The 17,104-nt window shown below is 34.1% G+C and overlaps 3 protein-coding genes and 1 pseudogene across 5 annotated transcripts; 3 read left to right on the top strand and 1 right to left on the bottom strand.

The window, feature by feature from the left end:
* Positions 1–670: 670 nt before the first annotated feature.
* LOC107909222 (uncharacterized) lies at positions 671–4,115 on the bottom strand. 2 transcript variants are annotated; one of them, XM_016836691.2, is made up of 2 exons: positions 3,913–4,115; positions 671–2,001 (listed from the first exon to the last, which is right to left on the bottom strand). In XM_016836691.2, the coding sequence occupies exon 2, from the start codon at positions 1,980–1,982 to the stop codon at positions 960–962; it is 1,023 nt and encodes a 340-aa protein (XP_016692180.2). In that variant the 5' UTR covers positions 1,983–2,001; positions 3,913–4,115; the 3' UTR covers positions 671–959. The 2 variants fall into 2 exon arrangements, with proteins under 2 accessions (XP_016692180.2, XP_016692179.2); XM_016836690.2 differs by having other exon boundaries at positions 671–1,992.
* Positions 4,116–4,679: 564 nt separating this feature from the next.
* Positions 4,680–7,656, top strand: LOC121220000 (nudix hydrolase 19, chloroplastic). 2 transcript variants are annotated; one of them, XM_041099003.1, is made up of 6 exons: positions 4,680–5,352; positions 5,457–5,597; positions 6,303–6,407; positions 6,494–6,593; positions 6,859–6,951; positions 7,042–7,656. In XM_041099003.1, exons 1-6 carry the CDS (start codon positions 4,852–4,854, stop codon positions 7,332–7,334), a joined length of 1,233 nt encoding a protein of 410 aa, XP_040954937.1. In that variant the 5' UTR covers positions 4,680–4,851; the 3' UTR covers positions 7,335–7,656. The 2 variants fall into 2 exon arrangements, with proteins under 2 accessions (XP_040954937.1, XP_040954938.1); XM_041099004.1 differs by lacking the exon at positions 5,457–5,597 and having other exon boundaries at positions 4,768–5,352.
* Positions 7,657–8,689: 1,033 nt separating this feature from the next.
* LOC121220388 (NADH-cytochrome b5 reductase-like protein) lies at positions 8,690–12,048 on the top strand (annotated as a pseudogene).
* A 1,531-nt stretch (positions 12,049–13,579) lies between these two features.
* Positions 13,580–16,935, top strand: LOC121202976 (uncharacterized). The gene is made up of 4 exons (XM_041099002.1): positions 13,580–14,375; positions 15,966–16,130; positions 16,231–16,282; positions 16,357–16,935. Exons 1-4 carry the CDS (start codon positions 14,119–14,121, stop codon positions 16,444–16,446), a joined length of 564 nt encoding a protein of 187 aa, XP_040954936.1. The 5' UTR covers positions 13,580–14,118; the 3' UTR covers positions 16,447–16,935.
* The last annotated feature ends 169 nt before the right edge of the window (positions 16,936–17,104 follow it).

Here is a 17,104-nt window from a genome sequence, read left to right as displayed (position 1 = left end):
TATTCAAAATAAACTCGAGCTAACCTAGCATGTTATATATTTTTGTAAAATATTTTTATTTTATATATTACGTAATCTATATCACATAAAATTAAATATAAAATAATAGAATATAATGTAAAATTAAAAAATATATGTTAAATTGTCTAAATTTAAAATTTAAATAAAAAACTATTTAAAATGTTAAATTAAAAATAATATATATCTTGAAAATATAATATAAGCAAACTTAAAATAAATTTAGGCAAAATTTTAGAACTGTATTTCGAGCTGAGTCAAGCTTGGGCAAACATAGAGTATACCAATATCATACATAAATCTAACAATAAAAACACCATAAAAGACTCTGCATTGCCCTCTTTTCTAAAAAATAAGTAAATTAATCTCTGTACATTATATTAAAGAACAAAATGATATTTTTTGTTAAAAATTTCATCCAATCTTATTGGTAAAAACTAACATGACTAACGAAATAACCAATCAATTTGCTCTTTAATTTAATGTACAAAAATTTACTCATTTTTTAGTAAAATGGGCAAAATACAATCTAACATTTAATACAATGACCTTCAAGATACTTTTACCCAAATCCAGCCGATATCAATGATATTTTTTCCCAAACCCAGCACACAAACACGGTAAAAGGAGTATTCATGATCGAATCTAGACCTGATGTCAATCAACACTTCATTTCAATGAAAATCTTTACGTGAATATCATAACAGTTCTCAAATGAACTAGAAACAATTATCCCTCAACTGCTGTTGAATGAGAAACAAATTATTACAGCCATGAAGACGAACAAAGCAAACAACTACAAGATGTAGATTAATATGAACATGGAAAACACTTTGCGATTGAAACTCCGATGTTTGGACGACAAAAAGGATCCCTTACATGGCGCTGCCAAGAAATCAAACCACTGTCGCCTTACATGACGCCACTGCAAGGAATGGTAGTCATTGTTGATTGTCAGGAGTTGTCCGTCTCCTTACACGCCGCCGCCGCCAAGAAAACGAACCACCATCTGAAGAAGACTCATCATTGTCCTCATCTCCAATGGATCCAGTTTCCCCATCATAACTTTCTCCCCAGTGTCTTGTCGATCTCCTCCTAATACTCGATTGAGCTCTCGTCCTTGATGTGCCGGACCAGCTAGACCCTGGTCCAAATGCTCGAATGAGGAAAAAGACGGTAAGTAAACTTCCATCGTCAATTGACAAGCTGTTGTAATCATCAGCCCTTTCCTCCCCAAATGAAGATTGCAGTGTGCTAAGCAAGTCCCCGAGGTCTCTCTGGCGTTCCAACCTCCTCCAATTTCGTTGTCGCTCAGGGTCAGCCTCTGATGGGCGCACAGCAGGGTGCTCGAGTCTTGCATGCTTCCTTAGGTCTTTATAAGCACCAGCGAAATTGCATGTTTCAGAAGAACAGCTTCTAGGTTTAGCATTCATGACTTGGCGAGCTCGCTCTACAACGACCCAATCTTTTATCTGACCACGACATAGAGGACACACTAATTTTGACAGCACTGGGTTCTCAAGTGAGACAATAGATGGGGTGGAGGGCCCTTCATCGGTTCTTTGTTCCGGCAAATCAGTGATAGTTAATTCTAGAGTTGCAGCTGCCGTTGGTGATACAGTTCTAGTTACAAGCTGAGCTTCTTCTAGTTGAGGATCTGGTGGTGTTGTTGCTGAGGAATCCATAAATGACTTGTGAAACTGATCGAAACAGTTAGAGTGGCGATAACTTGTATCGCACATGTATGGACGGCAACCCTTCTCATGGGAAGAACATATGAGGAGAATCGCATTATGTGGATGCTCCATACAAACAGGGCACCTGGCTTCTTCCCATTCCTTTAGATTTTCCTTGATTTCTGAAGAGAGTTTCGGTGAAAATCGATGACTACAGCTGGAGCTATACGGAAAGGGAGATCTCTGATACCCATCAAAAGACACCGAACGCTCTCTTCTCTTTGGCATGTTGAAACCTCTAATGTACCAGCACAAAAGAAAAACATCAACATTAATTTTTACATGCTATACACAAAAGGATAAAACTCAACAGAAAACGAAATGAGCTAAGACGCATATGAGTAGAATAAAAGAAAAAACAGAAACCCAAAGATACAATGTATGAGAATGGATTAAAAGAAACCTCACAAATATATCATAGATGATCAAGGGAAAAGGGGGGGAGGATATCATATGTTTAAAATTAATCTTAACATTGTCTAAGGTCTAGCAATAGCAAATAGATGTCACACAAAACAAACTCTATGGGCCAAGTAGCCTACATTCAACGGCTCTATAGAAGGGACTGATCTTGTTAGTTAAAATTGTAAAAGAGATTATTTTAAGACTCCATTACAATTAGATTTTAGAACAGTGACCACTCTCATGACATCATCCTTACAAGGCTAACATTGTAAGAACTAGACCCTAACAGCTAACAAGAAAGTCACCATTGGCTGCCAATGGCATAAGCAACAAAATTAAGCTAACCCGATTTAAGACCAAGACATTAATGCCAGGCCAAGTTAATAACATTCCGATGAAAGATTATACTGAACATAATCTAATTTGCTCCCCCCACATCAAAATCATTATTATATAGCAATGACAAATCAGGTCAAACATTAGTCTCCTAAATAATTCGAGCAAAATTCCCTAACCATGGATAAATTCTCAGAACTCCAATTGGAAACTAGAGCCAGGTTGGTTCAAGAAATAATCCTATACAACTAAAAATAGCCTAAGCCACTTCGATTCAAATACAAACTCCCTTCCAATCCACTCTTCAAAGCATCATATAGCACCATATCTTCAGCTAACTAAAGATTCTTTACAACATCTTATTCCACATTTACCAGGCCTTAAACCAAATTCAGGAAATAGGTCTCTATTGCAAATTGAAGCTCAAAATCAATTTTTAGAAAAAATTAACATAATGCTGTTTTTCAAGTTTGCTTCTCTGGGTCAGTCATACTACTGTCTTAAGACTAGAACAAGACCAAATATCCATAAACAAAGCCACTTCCGACATAAAACACAAAATGCCCATACGCCATTACATAGTCCAACATATCTTTATTTTCTGGCCAAACAAGTAACTCGACGTGATATAGAACTTATCAATCCTAGGCACAGAAACTCAACAACAATGTTATCTCAAATACCCACCAATTATAACAATGAAAATTGAAAGAATTAACTTCACATTTCACATTATAAGAACTTCAATTGAACTCACCGGACACTAGATTGGTTCACAAAAAAACCCTACATGATTTAAACAACTAAAATAGCCTAAAACACTTCCATTCAAATGCAAACTCTCCCTAACATCCCACTTTTGACAGCATTATATGGCACCATATCTTAAGCTAACTCAACATTCCTTGCAACATCTTATTCCTCATTCACCAGTCCTTAAACCAAATTCAGCAATTTGAAAAACCTTAATGCTGTTTTCCATGTGTTTGCTTATTTGGGTCAGTCATACTACTCTCTTTAAGACTAGAACAAGATCAAAATATCCATAAACAAAGCACGGCCAACATGAAACCCCAAAATGGCCACAAAGTATCCGCCATTATATTTTCCAGCATCCCCCCCCGGCCAAGCAAGATTAACCCGACGCCTAGGACTGAAGATTTAAGGACTTTAGATTCACATTTCACAGTATAAGCTCTTCAATTACTAAATTTCCAGTACCAAAATTAACAAATAAAATTAACTTCGAATACAACAAAAAATATCAAGCTCAAAACCTTCCCCACCCAAAAAAAGCCTTTCACAGTTTAATCGAGAACCCGATCAAGGAATAACAAGATAGGATACAAAATCAGACCATTCGAAACGCGAATTAAAACGAAAAATTAAGAGTTTTTTTTTTGAATTAAGTAATTACCAGCTACTTCAACAAAGTGACTTCCGATTAGATTTGGAGGCTTATATTTATTCTTAAAACTAAATCCAACCTTTTTTCTTTTTCGAAATTTAAGAACTAAAAGATTTCAAATTTGGGTAATTAGGGATTTGAAAAGGGGAAGAAAATATAGGCAAACCTCTCTTTCGAGAGCCTTTCGTGTTCACTTTTATTGGTTTGGGCTCTCGAAAGTCGATAAATACGAAATTAAATATGTCGGTTCTTAAAAATTAAAAATAAATAAATTTCAAAAATAATAACAAATAAACCTTATAATTGGTATTTTAGGTAAATTCTGCCATTAACTTACGGATTTAGTCTAAATTAATTTCATATTTTTAATTTCTATATTATCGTATATGTAATGTCATTTCAGTTTGTTAATTTTATATATTACTCGCTAAAATTTCAATTAAATTAGAATCGTATTAAGACTTAATATGATTTAGTTAGAAAATATGGACTAAATTTAACTGTATGCACGGTATAAAACTAGTGATTGAATATAACCAAACAGATTTAATTAGTACTCTTTGGGTCAAGATTAAGCTTTCAAAATTCGAAAAGTACAAAGATTAAAATTAATCAATTCAAAAAATACAAAGACTAAAATCGATCAAATTGAGATATAGAGACTAAATCTATAATTTTATTTTAAATTTTAGAATTTAATACGACATCAACAATTTCATTCTAAATTTCAAAATTTTCATTTAAATTTAATTTTTTAAATAAAAATACTGAAATTTAAAATAAAAATACATACTTCACTTTCATACCATCTTTTCCTGGAAAGTTCGGTTTATTATTATTAATTTTTGTTAACTAATAAATTCGGAAACAGGGCAAGTTTGAACTTTGAATTTTCATCACTCCAAAGCTCCTTTGTAATCATCTTCTTTTCTTCTTTGGTCGCCCGCCATGGCAATTAGCCTTAATTCCCATCTATTTGCAGGCAACCCTTTAAGATCCAAAACCCCTAAACTCCATGACCCACTCTCTCTTTCTTCATCGTTTGAGTCCCTCAAATCCCATCTCCACCAAAACCCAGAAACCCACCCTCCAAATTCCCCATTTTTCAAGGTCTTGCTTTTCAAAAAGGGCAGGCCATTGGTTTCATCTTCTATCGAAGAGGAGGATGGTGTTGCACCTAGTTGGCATCTTGGGTGGATCGATTTAGCTGATTGTAAAACCATCTTGGGCAAACACGGGGTTCAACTCACTGAGTCATCTTTGGTTTATTTAGGCTCAAGAGCTGAAGAACACGTTGTTTATTGGGCTATGGATGTGGTTGAAAATGGTGAGTTGGCTACTGAATTGAGTAATAGGAAACAGCTTTGCTTTGTGGAACTTAGGACACTGATGATGGCTACTGATTGGACTGATTCGTGGGTTATGGGTGATTTAGCCATTGCTGGTCATGTAAGTAATTTTATTCATTAATTGCATCATGTTTTTTTGGTAATTTTTAGTGTTCATATAAGTGAATTGATGCCATTGAAAGCTTTGTTAAATATTTTTATTAGGGAAGGGCATTGCTCGAATGGCATAATCAATCAAGATTTTGTGGACATTGTGGTGATAAAACAGTGCCCAAAGAAGCTGGGAGAATGAAACAATGTTCTAATGAATTATGCAAAAAGAGTGTTTACCCTCGTCTGGATCCTGTAAGGCCAATCCTCTTATATTGCTAAAAATGGTCAAATTCTGTTATTAATCCTTGTGGATTTAATGCTAAAAATGCTCAAATTTTGCTATTAATCCTTGTGGATTTAGTTTTCTGTATTCTAATTTGCTCAGTTTTAGTTCTTATTCTTTTTGAAAGCTCCAATGAACCATGGAAGAGGATTGTTACCCTTGTCTTGATCCAGTAAGGCAAATCCTCTTTCTATGCTTAAAATGGTCAAGTTCTGATATTAGTCCTTGTGAATTTAATGCTAAAAATGGTCAAATTCTGCTACTAATCCTTGTGGATTTAATGCTAAAAATGGTCAAATTCTGCTATTAATCCTTGTGGATTTAGTTTTTTGTACTCTAAATTTGGTCAGTTTTAGTCCTTAGAGTTTTTGAAGCTTCAATGAACCATGCAAAAGGATTGTTTACCTTCGTCTTGATCCAGTAAGGCAAATCCTGATTATATGCTAAAAATGGTCAAATTTTGCTATTAGTCCTTGTGGATTTAGTTTTTTATTCTCTAATTCGGTCATTTTTAGTTCTTATACTATTTGAATTGGTTCATTTTAGTCCCTACACTTGGTGCAAGGACTAATAGCGGAATTTGACTGCTAAGAACTTTGAAAATGTTAACTAATGGATTCACAGGGTGTTGTTTCTTTGATGTTTCTAACTAATGTTTTCTTTGACCAATATAGGTTGTAATTATGTTGGTCATCGATAGAGAAAACAATCGTGTGCTTTTAGGTCGACAGTCCCGATTCGTACCTAGTATGTGGAGTTGCTTAGCCGGATTCATCGAGGTAACCTGCTCTGGTAACTCTCCAAGTTCTTTTTCAAGATGCTTGTTTTTCGTGATTATATTCTTGATATGTTCTATTGTCTTTAGCCAGGGGAAAGCTTAGAAGAAGTGGTGAGGCGAGAAGCGTATGAAGAGACGGGTATCGAAGTTGGAGAAGTTGTCTATCATAGTTCTCAGCCATGGCCCGGTATTGCTTTTGCAAAGATAGTTTATATGCATAACGTGCTTTCCGTTTTCTGTTGTCATATGATGTTTGTATTTCGTAATACTTAATGGCAAACCATTTATACGCCGATGGTAGTTTAGTAATCCAGCCGGACATTAGGCTACCATAGGACTAAATCCGGTCTGAAAATGGTCTTCGAAAATTCTCTCTTTTGTATTTTCTATCCTGTTTTTATCCGCATTCATGCCTGTTACTTTTTGAACTTACTAATCTGATCTGTTTTCAGTTGGTCCAAATAGTCTTCCATGCCAGTTGATGGTCGGGTTCTTCGCATATGCGAAATCTCACGAAATAAATGTGGATAAGGAAGAACTAGAAGGTACTTGAACATGCTGAAATGTAATGTCGTTTGCAGTTGTTTGATTAGGTTTTAAAATCATAATAGCAGTGAAACTTTATGTCTACGTAGATGCTCGGTGGCACAGCCGAGAAGATGTAAGGAAGGCATTGAGATTTGCCGAATACAAGAAGGCGCAAAGATTGGCTGCAGCTAAGGTAGATCAGATGATCAAAGGAGTTAAAAAGCGATGGAGTTCATCGGCAGGTTATCTTGCGAAAAGTGGGGAATTCGCTCCCATGTTTGTTCCGGGACCGTTCGCGATCACCCATCATCTCATCTCGGCCTGGGCTAATCAAGATCCACCAACCGGCGCCAAAGCTCAAATGAAAAAACCGCCTAGCGGTTTTGTTTTGAAACTATAGCCGTGCCAATTCTCTTCCGAAAGCTGCAGAAGATCCGCCGTATGCCTCGTTCTAGTGCGTCTGTTAAAAGGCAAGTTTATCCTTCTATCCTTTCAGATAAGAAAGCAATTTTGGATATTCCTACCTGTAAAGTATGACTGCTTTGTTCATATAATCGACATTCGGGGTTCAAGGTTCCCTCAGTTTATCACCATTATTAATACTTCGATGTCATGATCTTAGAAAAGAGTTGGGAATTCTACAATGTTTGTGTATTAGAGTTCAACTGATTATATAAGTGTTCACCTCATCTTCAACTCGGAAGATGTCTTTTCTCGATAAATTTGTTCGTATAATCGCTTTCACCTGCGAACGAGTAAATGGATTATAGATTTCGAGATTTGAAGTTCAAACTTGTCAAATGCTTTCACCAAGAGTAATTGACACGAACCAACTGTTGCAGACGACGGAAGGAACATAGGATTGTCGAATACGGATAAACATATGATATTAATATATTCAAAATGTTAAACCCTTTTCATATATCTATAAGATTTTACATACTCGATACTCTTTTGAGAGTAAAATTTTGGATTTGAATCTTATGAATGGAAAATATAGCAGTGCAAGAGCTTGTTCTCGTAACAGGGTTCGAACCTGATTTGACTTTAAATTTAATGGAGGCCTTATGACTTCTAAGTACCGAGAGTCAAAGACATAAAAAGTAAAAGGGTAAAGTTACACCATTAATTATCTAATTATTATCGTGTTTTTGTTTGACCACCAAATACAAGAACTTTTAATTTCGTCACTAATATTTTCAATCGGTTCTGTTTTGGTCACCCTCAATTAATGTGGTCTTTTTTAATTGGTATAATAACATATTTAGTTCTCAACACTTGCACATTATATCAAATTAGTTTTAGCTCTAAAGAATTAAAAAAAATTTAACCCTCCATATTTACTAATTCTATCAATTCCAATTTATGATGAAAATGTGTTTGAGGATCAAATTGATTGAATTTATAAATGTAGAGGGTTAACTTTGTTGAATTATTTAGAATTAGAATTAAATTGATAGAATATGTAAATATTGAGGACTAAATGTGATATTGTATCAATTAAAAATAAGTTAATAATCAGATGACTAATGAAGTAATTTACCTAACAAGCATGACTAATAAAAGAATTTACCGACAAATGGATGGGTGCAATGATAAGTTACATTGTACTACAACGGAAGGACCTATGTTCGAACCTTAGAGACGATATTGTTGGAAAGAACAGTCACAGTTACGGACTTTAAACATGGAAAGAGCCGTCACAATCACAGACTTCAAACATGGACGACCGTAAAATGGACATAAAAATAAAAAATGGCCAAATCCACTTCAGCTTCCTTCAACACTGCATTTGTAGGTAAACCCAAGTCTGGCTCTGCTGTATTTAGCTTCTCAGCAATTACAGCTATGGCTGGTGGATTCTCCACTTACTACTATATATCAGAATCAGAGTCAAATTTGGTGAGTTTTTTTTTTTAAATTATAATCTGGGTTTTGTTGATTTGTATCTTTGTTGCAATGTATGTAGGACTCTGAATTGTTTTATAGGAAGCTTAGAATATCGAAATGCATATTTAGACTCTAGTCGTTCGAGGCGAAGCCAGAACAATGTTCTTTTCAAAGAGATTAAAAAGCTTATTTATCATCTTTGGAGTGAAGGCCATTGCCTACCTCTATTTACGCCCCTGACAGTCATGGATGCATTTTTCTATTAGTTTATCATAGTTGCGGACATAACGAATGTTATTACGATTATTCGCGAACAGATATGAACTCATTTACAATTGTTGTGTCCTAATTGAGCAACTTTGTTGTTACTTTGTATATGTAGGGTCATCTAGATCAAATCAATGAGGAGACGGGTCCAAAAGTTGGTGAGCACAAGTTTACTAGACTTGCTCATTATTTGTGAACCATTAAATTCTATGATACTTGAAGGTACTGGAATGTGTATGAAATCGATGTTTTAAAGTTTTTCCCATGTATTTGGAGGGTCTTTAAAGAATTATATCCAAGTACTCGTGTCAAAAAACTTGCTTTGGTTTCTTTTGATCCGACTTAGGAGATCTTTTATGCAATTTTCAGCTTTGAAGTCCGATAAGTGGCTTGAATTGCAAGATACTGCAAGGGTTAGTCACAACAGTCACTTGTTCAGGTATATTTCTCTTTTTAACCGATCTTTTTCACATGTTGTAATGGTTTAATCTATATATACATACATATATATATGTAGTAACTTGCCATATGCAATACCCTTGTTTTGCACTTAAGGGTCTTTTCGATAGCTCTCATCGATTTTGTGCAAGATACCGCCTACCATCGTTATTAACATTCTTCTCGAAATGGCAGGTTTTCGTTTGATCCTGCTGCTAAATTGGGTTTAGATGTTGCTGCATGCATCCTTACAAGGCATGTTCTCTTCTTACAAACCGGACCGAAGGTTCTTATTTTGAATCCTTACGGTTTTGCATTTAAGAGGATGTATTAGGTGAGACTTAGAAGTACCCTGCCGCTACATTCAGTATTTTTGATGCATTCTTGCTATTGCAGGGCGCCATTAGGACAAAATGCTGAAGGAAAAACAAAATACGTCATAAGACCGTTAGCCTATGTATTGAACTCGTAAATGGTCTGATTTAGACTTTCCCTTTTCATGTCTGATATTGTCTAAATCGGTTATTCGTTAGTCGTTCAAAGTCCCATTTCCTTTTTTTTTTTTTGTGTGTGTGGTGAATATCATCTTCTTGTTAGGGAATATAAGTTCTAAAAGCCTTGTCTCGTATGAAAATACTCCAGATACAAGGATTATATGCATTTGTTTTCGTTAGTCGAACTTGCTTTTGATGCAGAAATCGAAAGATTAAGATACGGTTTCTGCATGCAAAATCATATTTAAACTTGCTTGTTCTGCAAGTTAACATATATTAGTTGCTCATATATTCGTATCGGAATAACATCGATTATCAGGTATACTCCTATATCAGATCCAGATGCTATGGGGCACTTTGACTTGTTAATAAAGATATGGGGCAATAAATGCCTACGTCTTCACCTCTTTGTCCTCGTATCAGTTCACACTTCCAAAGATGTCCTTGTCTCGTATTTGCGACACCAAGCCATGTGAATTGCTTTGTCAAACTGCTTGTAAAAACAAACTTTGCAGGTCTATCCAGAAGGGAAAATGAGTCAGATTTTTGCTACCTTAAAACCGGGCGACGTACTTGAAGTGAAAGGGTAGGTATTTACATATAGTAGTTATCGTAGAGATCTCTCAAGACACCCATATTTAAACCAATTGCATTTATCTGTTGCAGGCCCATTGAAAAGCTCAGATACCCTACCAATATGAAGAAACACATTGGCATTGTTAGAGCTGGTTTTCTAGATTTTCGGTTTATTTTCCCTCGAAGAACCAAAACCTGTATGGAAAATGTACACTTAACTCGAAAGCATTAGATTCTTTGTACAAAATCTGATGTAGTAACGGCATTTCTTCTTGCTTTCAATAAATAAATATGTCCAATCTCCGTTGGGACTCAATCATGGTGCTGTTTTTCCAGATTGCAGGAGGGACAGGCATAACTCCGATGCTTCAGGTTATTGACGCAATTGTGAAGAATCCTAATGACAACACTCAGGTATATATATGTATGTATGTATGTATGCATGCATGTATGTATGGCGCTTATTGTAGATCGAATTTGAGCATGGTTCGGACTTTCGATCCAACAAGTTTCACTGCTTTATGCCAATGTCTCACCAGATGATATACTGCTGAAGCAGAAGCTCGATATACTCGAAGCTGGCCACCCAAATCTCTAGGTACCGATTATTGTCATGACGAAATAGTCACTCTGGAGGTAGACATTTCGTTTAAATAGTAACTTGTTTCTTTCCATTTCCGTTTTCGATATTTCCCAGGTATTTTACACTGTGGACAATCCAACGAAGAAATGGAAAGGCGGTACCCGTTACACTTCAAAGGACATGGTCACAAAAGGCTTACCTGGTCCTAGTGATGATACTCTTATCTTCGTAAGCTGCTCTCGATATCCTGAAATCTCAACCATTTGTGCATGGAACCTATTTCTTTAACGTTACTTCGGATCCAAGTAATAGTAAATACATGCTCCCATTGTTTGCCGTTTCTTGCTCTGCCTCGGTGAAGAACTGATATCATTTTCAACAAGCAGAGGCTTCGGTTTTCCGACCCTGTTAATAAACCATCATTCCAGCTCTCGTCCGGGTCCGTGTTCATTTCAGCCTAATCACTTTCGGTTGTTTCTTCAGGTTTGTGGTCCACCTGGGATGATGGAACACATATGTGGTGGTAAAGCTAAAGACCATTCACAAGCACAGGTACCGGTATTTACTGTCGTATTTTTACCGTATTTCTTAGCCCGATTTTCGTATTCGTTTTTCGTAACGTATAACCCTCTTTCGACATGTAGTTAACTGGCATACTCAAAGAACTTTGATACACTGAGCAAATGGTGTACCAGTTTTGAAACATGCAGAGAGCCATTCAAGGATTTGAAAGAGATGAGACTATCATGTGGTTTGAACATAAATTTTGTAGTGTAAATCATTGCTCTAATTTCTTGCTTGTGTACAATGGGAAGAAAATTAGATTGAATTAGAGGTGTTCATGGCCTACCTATAAAATAAAGTTAGGCTCGATTTCGGTTTGGTTTAGTTTATTTAATTGTTCTGTTTTATTTTTTAAAAAATAATAATAATAATTTTTATTTTTATTTAAATTTAATTATAATAATATACTAATGTTAATATAAAATTATTTTTAAATAATTAAACGATATCTTCTAATAAAGTTTCAAGACCACATTATTACTACACCAATTTTTGTAATATTTCTAAAATTATTTTGGTATGTTCTTCAAAAGAACCCAAAAATTTATTTTAAAAACTAAAATTAACTTATAAACTTTTAAAGGGATCAAAGTACAATTTTACCATCATATTAACTTATTATTTCAAGATTTTTAAAGAGATTAAACTAAAATTTTATCTGCTGTAGAAATTAAAAGGTAATTTTACTATCATATTAACTTATAGTTTTAGAATTTTTAAATGGATTAAAATAAAATTTTTACAATTTTGTAAGGACTAAGACTCTATCTGTAGTATCAAGGTAGTTAATACCGTATCGGTAGATATATTATTTTTCTATTGATATTGATACATACTGGTATTGATCTATTTCAATGTATCATTTCAGATTTATTGCTATTTAAAAAAACTTAATATACATATATAAAATATATTTAAAAACATTAGGCGAATAAAATTAAATAAACTTCAAATATAAAATATTAACCACAATCTCTATCTTTTCGCGGTTTCAATGCTAAGAGTCATAAAAAAATTTGTGAGAAACCAAATTCTTTTGTAGTGAGGAGGTTTCTTCCGAGCAGTTCAAGAACTTAAGAGTGGTTTACTGATGTCGAGCATACGGAAGGCGAAAGAGAAAAAAAATAAGAGCTTTAATCGAATCTCTTGCTTTGGTACCGCTAAATACTTCAAATCCAAGTGGAAGAGACGAAATTAATCGAAATATGACTAAACATTTAATACCTATCAAAATTTACAACAAAATAGAATTTAAGGTTAAGGGTTCCGTTGTTTTACTGAGACAGAATGTTCCATCCGATACAAGTGGTACCAATACAGAACTGACTTCCATGATTTGTACTTTTTGACTTTGTCCCTATAGCCACTACAATTATTCATGTGTTAGACCATGATTCGATTTTAAAAAATTTTAATTTCACCTATCTAAAATCTCATTTCATTATTCAAAAAAATAAAAAATATATTTTATATTAATATTGATAAATTTTTATAATTAATGATTTTAAAAATTTTACTATTTAAATCGAATTTATGTATATTTTTATATTTATCCCTTGAAAAATAAACCTTATTTTTATCAATTAAAGAAAATAATATAACAAATTATCTATTAGTGTAAAAAAACTTGCTTTTAATAGAACAACTTTCATCTCTTTTTATGAATTTATATTTTTTATCCAATCATTCAAAATAGATGGAAAAATATTTTTTATTAATTTACTGAGGTGGTATAGCTACGCTAATATTAATTAAATTTAAAATTCAGATATTAAAAAAGTAAAAAAGTTAAAGAAATGATTAAAATAGTTATTTTTATTAAATTAGACAACTAAAAGAATCAAAAAAAAAAAATTCTTTTGTCATCAAAACGACCCATAATTTTACCTAAAAAACCAAAGTATCGTTATTATTATTATTTATTAGTACACCATTTCCGCTTTTGTTTTCTTTGGCATTGATGACTAGAATCAGAGGAAACTGTTACTTGGGTATTGAAGAGAAGCTGAATCTGTATCTGGGGTTTTGAGATTTTGTGGGGTTTGTCGATCGGCTTGCAGCAAATCTCGTTTTTTTTTTCTTTTTTCATTATTTTTGAAGATTTTTATTGAATTTTATTATATGATTTAAAAAAGCCTTAAATTTTCTGATTTTCTCTTTGGGTTTCTTGAATAATTTCATTTCCCTTCTGGGTTTCTTTTTTTATTCAAATTCCAATTCAATTCAAAAAAAGATTGTGATTTTGACATTTAGAGTAGGGTTTAACAGTAAGATTCTTTATGGAAAAAAAAATCCAAATTCCATAAAGTGGGGTTCTTTTAATTCTTGAAAAAAGAGGGATTAATCTTGTTTTAGACTGTGATTAAATAAAAATGTCTGGTGGGACACCAGTTGGTGGTGGATACATGAGGCAAAGGCATAGTCAAGGATATGCATCAAGCAATGAAGACCTTGAAGATGATGCTTGTTCAAGGTTACAACCATTTTCACCTTCAATTCCAAGAGCTAAGACTTGGACTGAGGTATTGGAAAATGTGCTTTGGGTTGCTTCAGCATTGTTCATTATCTACTTTGGTGATAGGCACTCCAATTTGATATATCTATTGTTGCATGATGAAAGAATTAGAAGGTAAATTGATTGGATTGAATTGAATTTACCCTTTTTTTGTGGTTTAAATTAGTCTTATTGTTTTTTTTTAATGTATGGTTTATGAGATTTTGTTGTTGGTTATGTGTGTTTATGAAGGTTGAATCTTTGTTCTGTATGTTGAATAATTGTTAATATCATGTTTTTAAATATGATTTATGGCACTTTACAAGGTCCTTTATTATGTTTGATTTGGTTGCTTCAATGTGAAAGTGCTGGTAAAAGTACCGAAGAGTCCCTTGTACTAAGAGTCGGATTGCATTTTGCTCATTTTACGCAAAAATAGGTTAGATCAAAGAGCAAACCGTTCATTCTGTTAAAAATTCCATCAATTTCTATTGTTAAAAATTGGTCCATGTACATTTAGAATTATGTATACATGGATCGTCGCGTGTTGCTTTTTGATTATTCTGTCAATCACGCAGTTTTTTACCGTAAAAATGGATAAAAATTTTAATAGAAAGGACCATTTTGCTCTTTAATCTAACCTAAGACTAATTTGCTCATTTTTTTAATAGAAGGGGCAAAATGCAATCTGACTGGGCCTCCATGGTACTTTTACCTCAAAATGCTTGGAAGATAAGTTACTTGGACTCACTTGGGTGTGAGTGTCCGATTCGGTATAATATCTCTATATCCATGTGTCAGACACAAGTAGAATGAATAGTCCGAGCAACTTAGCTTGGAGTTTATTGATCTGATTATAATTGTAAACCACAATGGGAGAAACTATTTGAAAATAAAACCAATAATTTCAATGTCTCAAAGGGCTATTTAGATTGTTGGAAATGGTGGTTCACTTGATTTAAGTGCTTGAACCTCTAAAATGGTTGAAATACAAGTTGAATTACGCTCCAAGTATCCATTTGAAGTGCTTTGTACTTTGTTGAACGTATGCTTTGTTTAGTATTTTCATTGTGCATGAATGGTGTTTGCTTCGCTTTATCGTATATGTCATTGAATAAAGTCTTATTGTATATGTTAACACTCTTATCTATATGATTTCTTTGAGATGAAAGCTTTCAGTTGATAATTGCATGATGGATTGATGATATATAGACATCACTTGTTCTGTTTTTATTTGTTTATAATAATCCATGTGCTTTCCTTGCGTGTGATGATACCTGGGGCTCCATGATGGATGTAACTCTAGACAAATTAAAGGGAAATAGATTTTTATCTAGTTTGTTAATATTCTGCTTAGTTTAATTTTACTAGCATCATGCCATCACCGTGTAAGCCTGTGCAGCAAATACGGTTCTTAACATTTATCCTGCTATCTCCGATGTTTTGAATCAAACATGACTGTTTTTTGTGTCTTTCTGATTTATTATGGTTTCTGTAAATTTTGTGATAGCATGATTATTTTTTATATGCATGCATTCATTACCAAGATGGCTTAACTTTTCCCGATAATGCTGTTGTTACGAGCTGCAACGACGGCTCCGTTTGTAGCTTGCCCCAAATGATTTTATTTTTTCTCATATTCGGTTTAGGGTTACTAAACAGTACTGCATGTATATATGTATTCACGGGTGTGATCCAACTTAATAGTCTTTAATTCCTCTGCAGAATGCCGTTGTACCTTGGCTTGGTTAGCACCGTATTGAACGTTGCCATTTTCTTTTACATGAGCATGTTAACATGGAGCGTAAGGAGATTCGATGAGAAGTGGGAGTTGTTAAGCATAAATGCTTTGCCATTTCTTACCTTGCTCGGACTTATCTCGTTTTGCTTGTAAGGGAAACAATTGTATTATTTCTTGATAAGACTTGTTAGGTGGCATAAATACGTCTTTTTTCTCACGTTTATGCTAACATTTTTTTGTTCCGTACAGGCTCTGCTTTGCTTTATGGCCTATTTGGGGTTTCTTGACCCTTCCGCTTCTGGTACGTTTTGCATCATTTATTTTGTTATTTTCACTTGCTGAAACGGCATAATTATGATTTTTGTATTTCTGCAGTTCACGTTGTTTATGGCCGGTGTAGTTGTATACCCTCATATAATGATCGAGACCCTAAGGCAGCAAAATGATTCTTTCCGTATAGATTAAGTGATCCGGTTTAAAGACATAGTACTCATTTACACGAAGATGCAATGTAAAAAATGGATGCTAGCTCCTTAGTTGGTGCCGATGATGAGTCAACTTTGACCAGTCCAATTTTACGTTGAAATTGCCTCCTCGATGATGCTTTGATGCAATTTGTTATTGAATCTTAGGATTTTCAAAACACTATGATCAAATACAGAGGCTCCGGGTATCGTTTACTTTTGAAGCTGTCGTGTTCATCTGGTGATATTGAGACATCATTGAGTGATAGGATAGCATTGTCCTTTACAATGAAGAGTTTGGTTTTCATATTACAGTGTGAATTTATCATTCATTTTCCCTTTGTTGTTTAGTTGCAACATGCTATATTATTCAGATTTTTCGTTTTGTATCCATACGTATCTGACACCCTGGAAATACCGACATATCTGTATCTAACACTTGCCCCGAGTTCGGGTAACATAAATTATCAAACAGATTGAAAATGATTAAGTAATGGTGTTCATCTCGCATCCAATGATACATGTATGTATATATGTATATATTGCTAATTAGGGGAGAGCAAAATCAATCCAATAACTTCAGTCGAAAAAATTGTCCAAACCAAATCAATTTTGTTTTGGTCGGTTTTTTCGATTAATCAACTTTTGAGTTGTTGAGT

This window comes from Gossypium hirsutum, chromosome D08, assembly GCF_007990345.1.
Source record: "Gossypium hirsutum isolate 1008001.06 chromosome D08, Gossypium_hirsutum_v2.1, whole genome shotgun sequence".
Classification (NCBI taxonomy): Eukaryota; Viridiplantae; Streptophyta; class Magnoliopsida; order Malvales; family Malvaceae; genus Gossypium; species Gossypium hirsutum.
The sequence above is the reverse complement of the archived record's forward strand: the minus strand, read 5'-3'. Positions and strand labels throughout refer to the sequence as shown.

Excerpts from the sequence above, each read along its gene's own strand:
- LOC107909222 (XM_016836691.2), bottom strand. The coding sequence starts at position 1,982 with ATGCCAAAGAGAAGAGAGCGTTCGGTGTCTTTTGATGGGTATCAGAGA.
- LOC121220000 (XM_041099003.1), top strand. The coding sequence starts at position 4,852 with ATGGCAATTAGCCTTAATTCCCATCTATTTGCAGGCAACCCTTTAAGA. Across the intron at positions 5,353-5,456 it reads ATTTAGCCATTGCTGGTCAT|GGAAGGGCATTGCTCGAATG; the intron begins GTAAGTAATTTT and ends TATTTTTATTAG. Across the intron at positions 6,408-6,493 it reads GCTTAGCCGGATTCATCGAG|CCAGGGGAAAGCTTAGAAGA; the intron begins GTAACCTGCTCT and ends TATTGTCTTTAG.
- LOC121202976 (XM_041099002.1), top strand. The coding sequence starts at position 14,119 with ATGTCTGGTGGGACACCAGTTGGTGGTGGATACATGAGGCAAAGGCAT. Across the intron at positions 14,376-15,965 it reads CATGATGAAAGAATTAGAAG|AATGCCGTTGTACCTTGGCT; the intron begins GTAAATTGATTG and ends ATTCCTCTGCAG. Across the intron at positions 16,283-16,356 it reads TCTTGACCCTTCCGCTTCTG|TTCACGTTGTTTATGGCCGG; the intron begins GTACGTTTTGCA and ends GTATTTCTGCAG.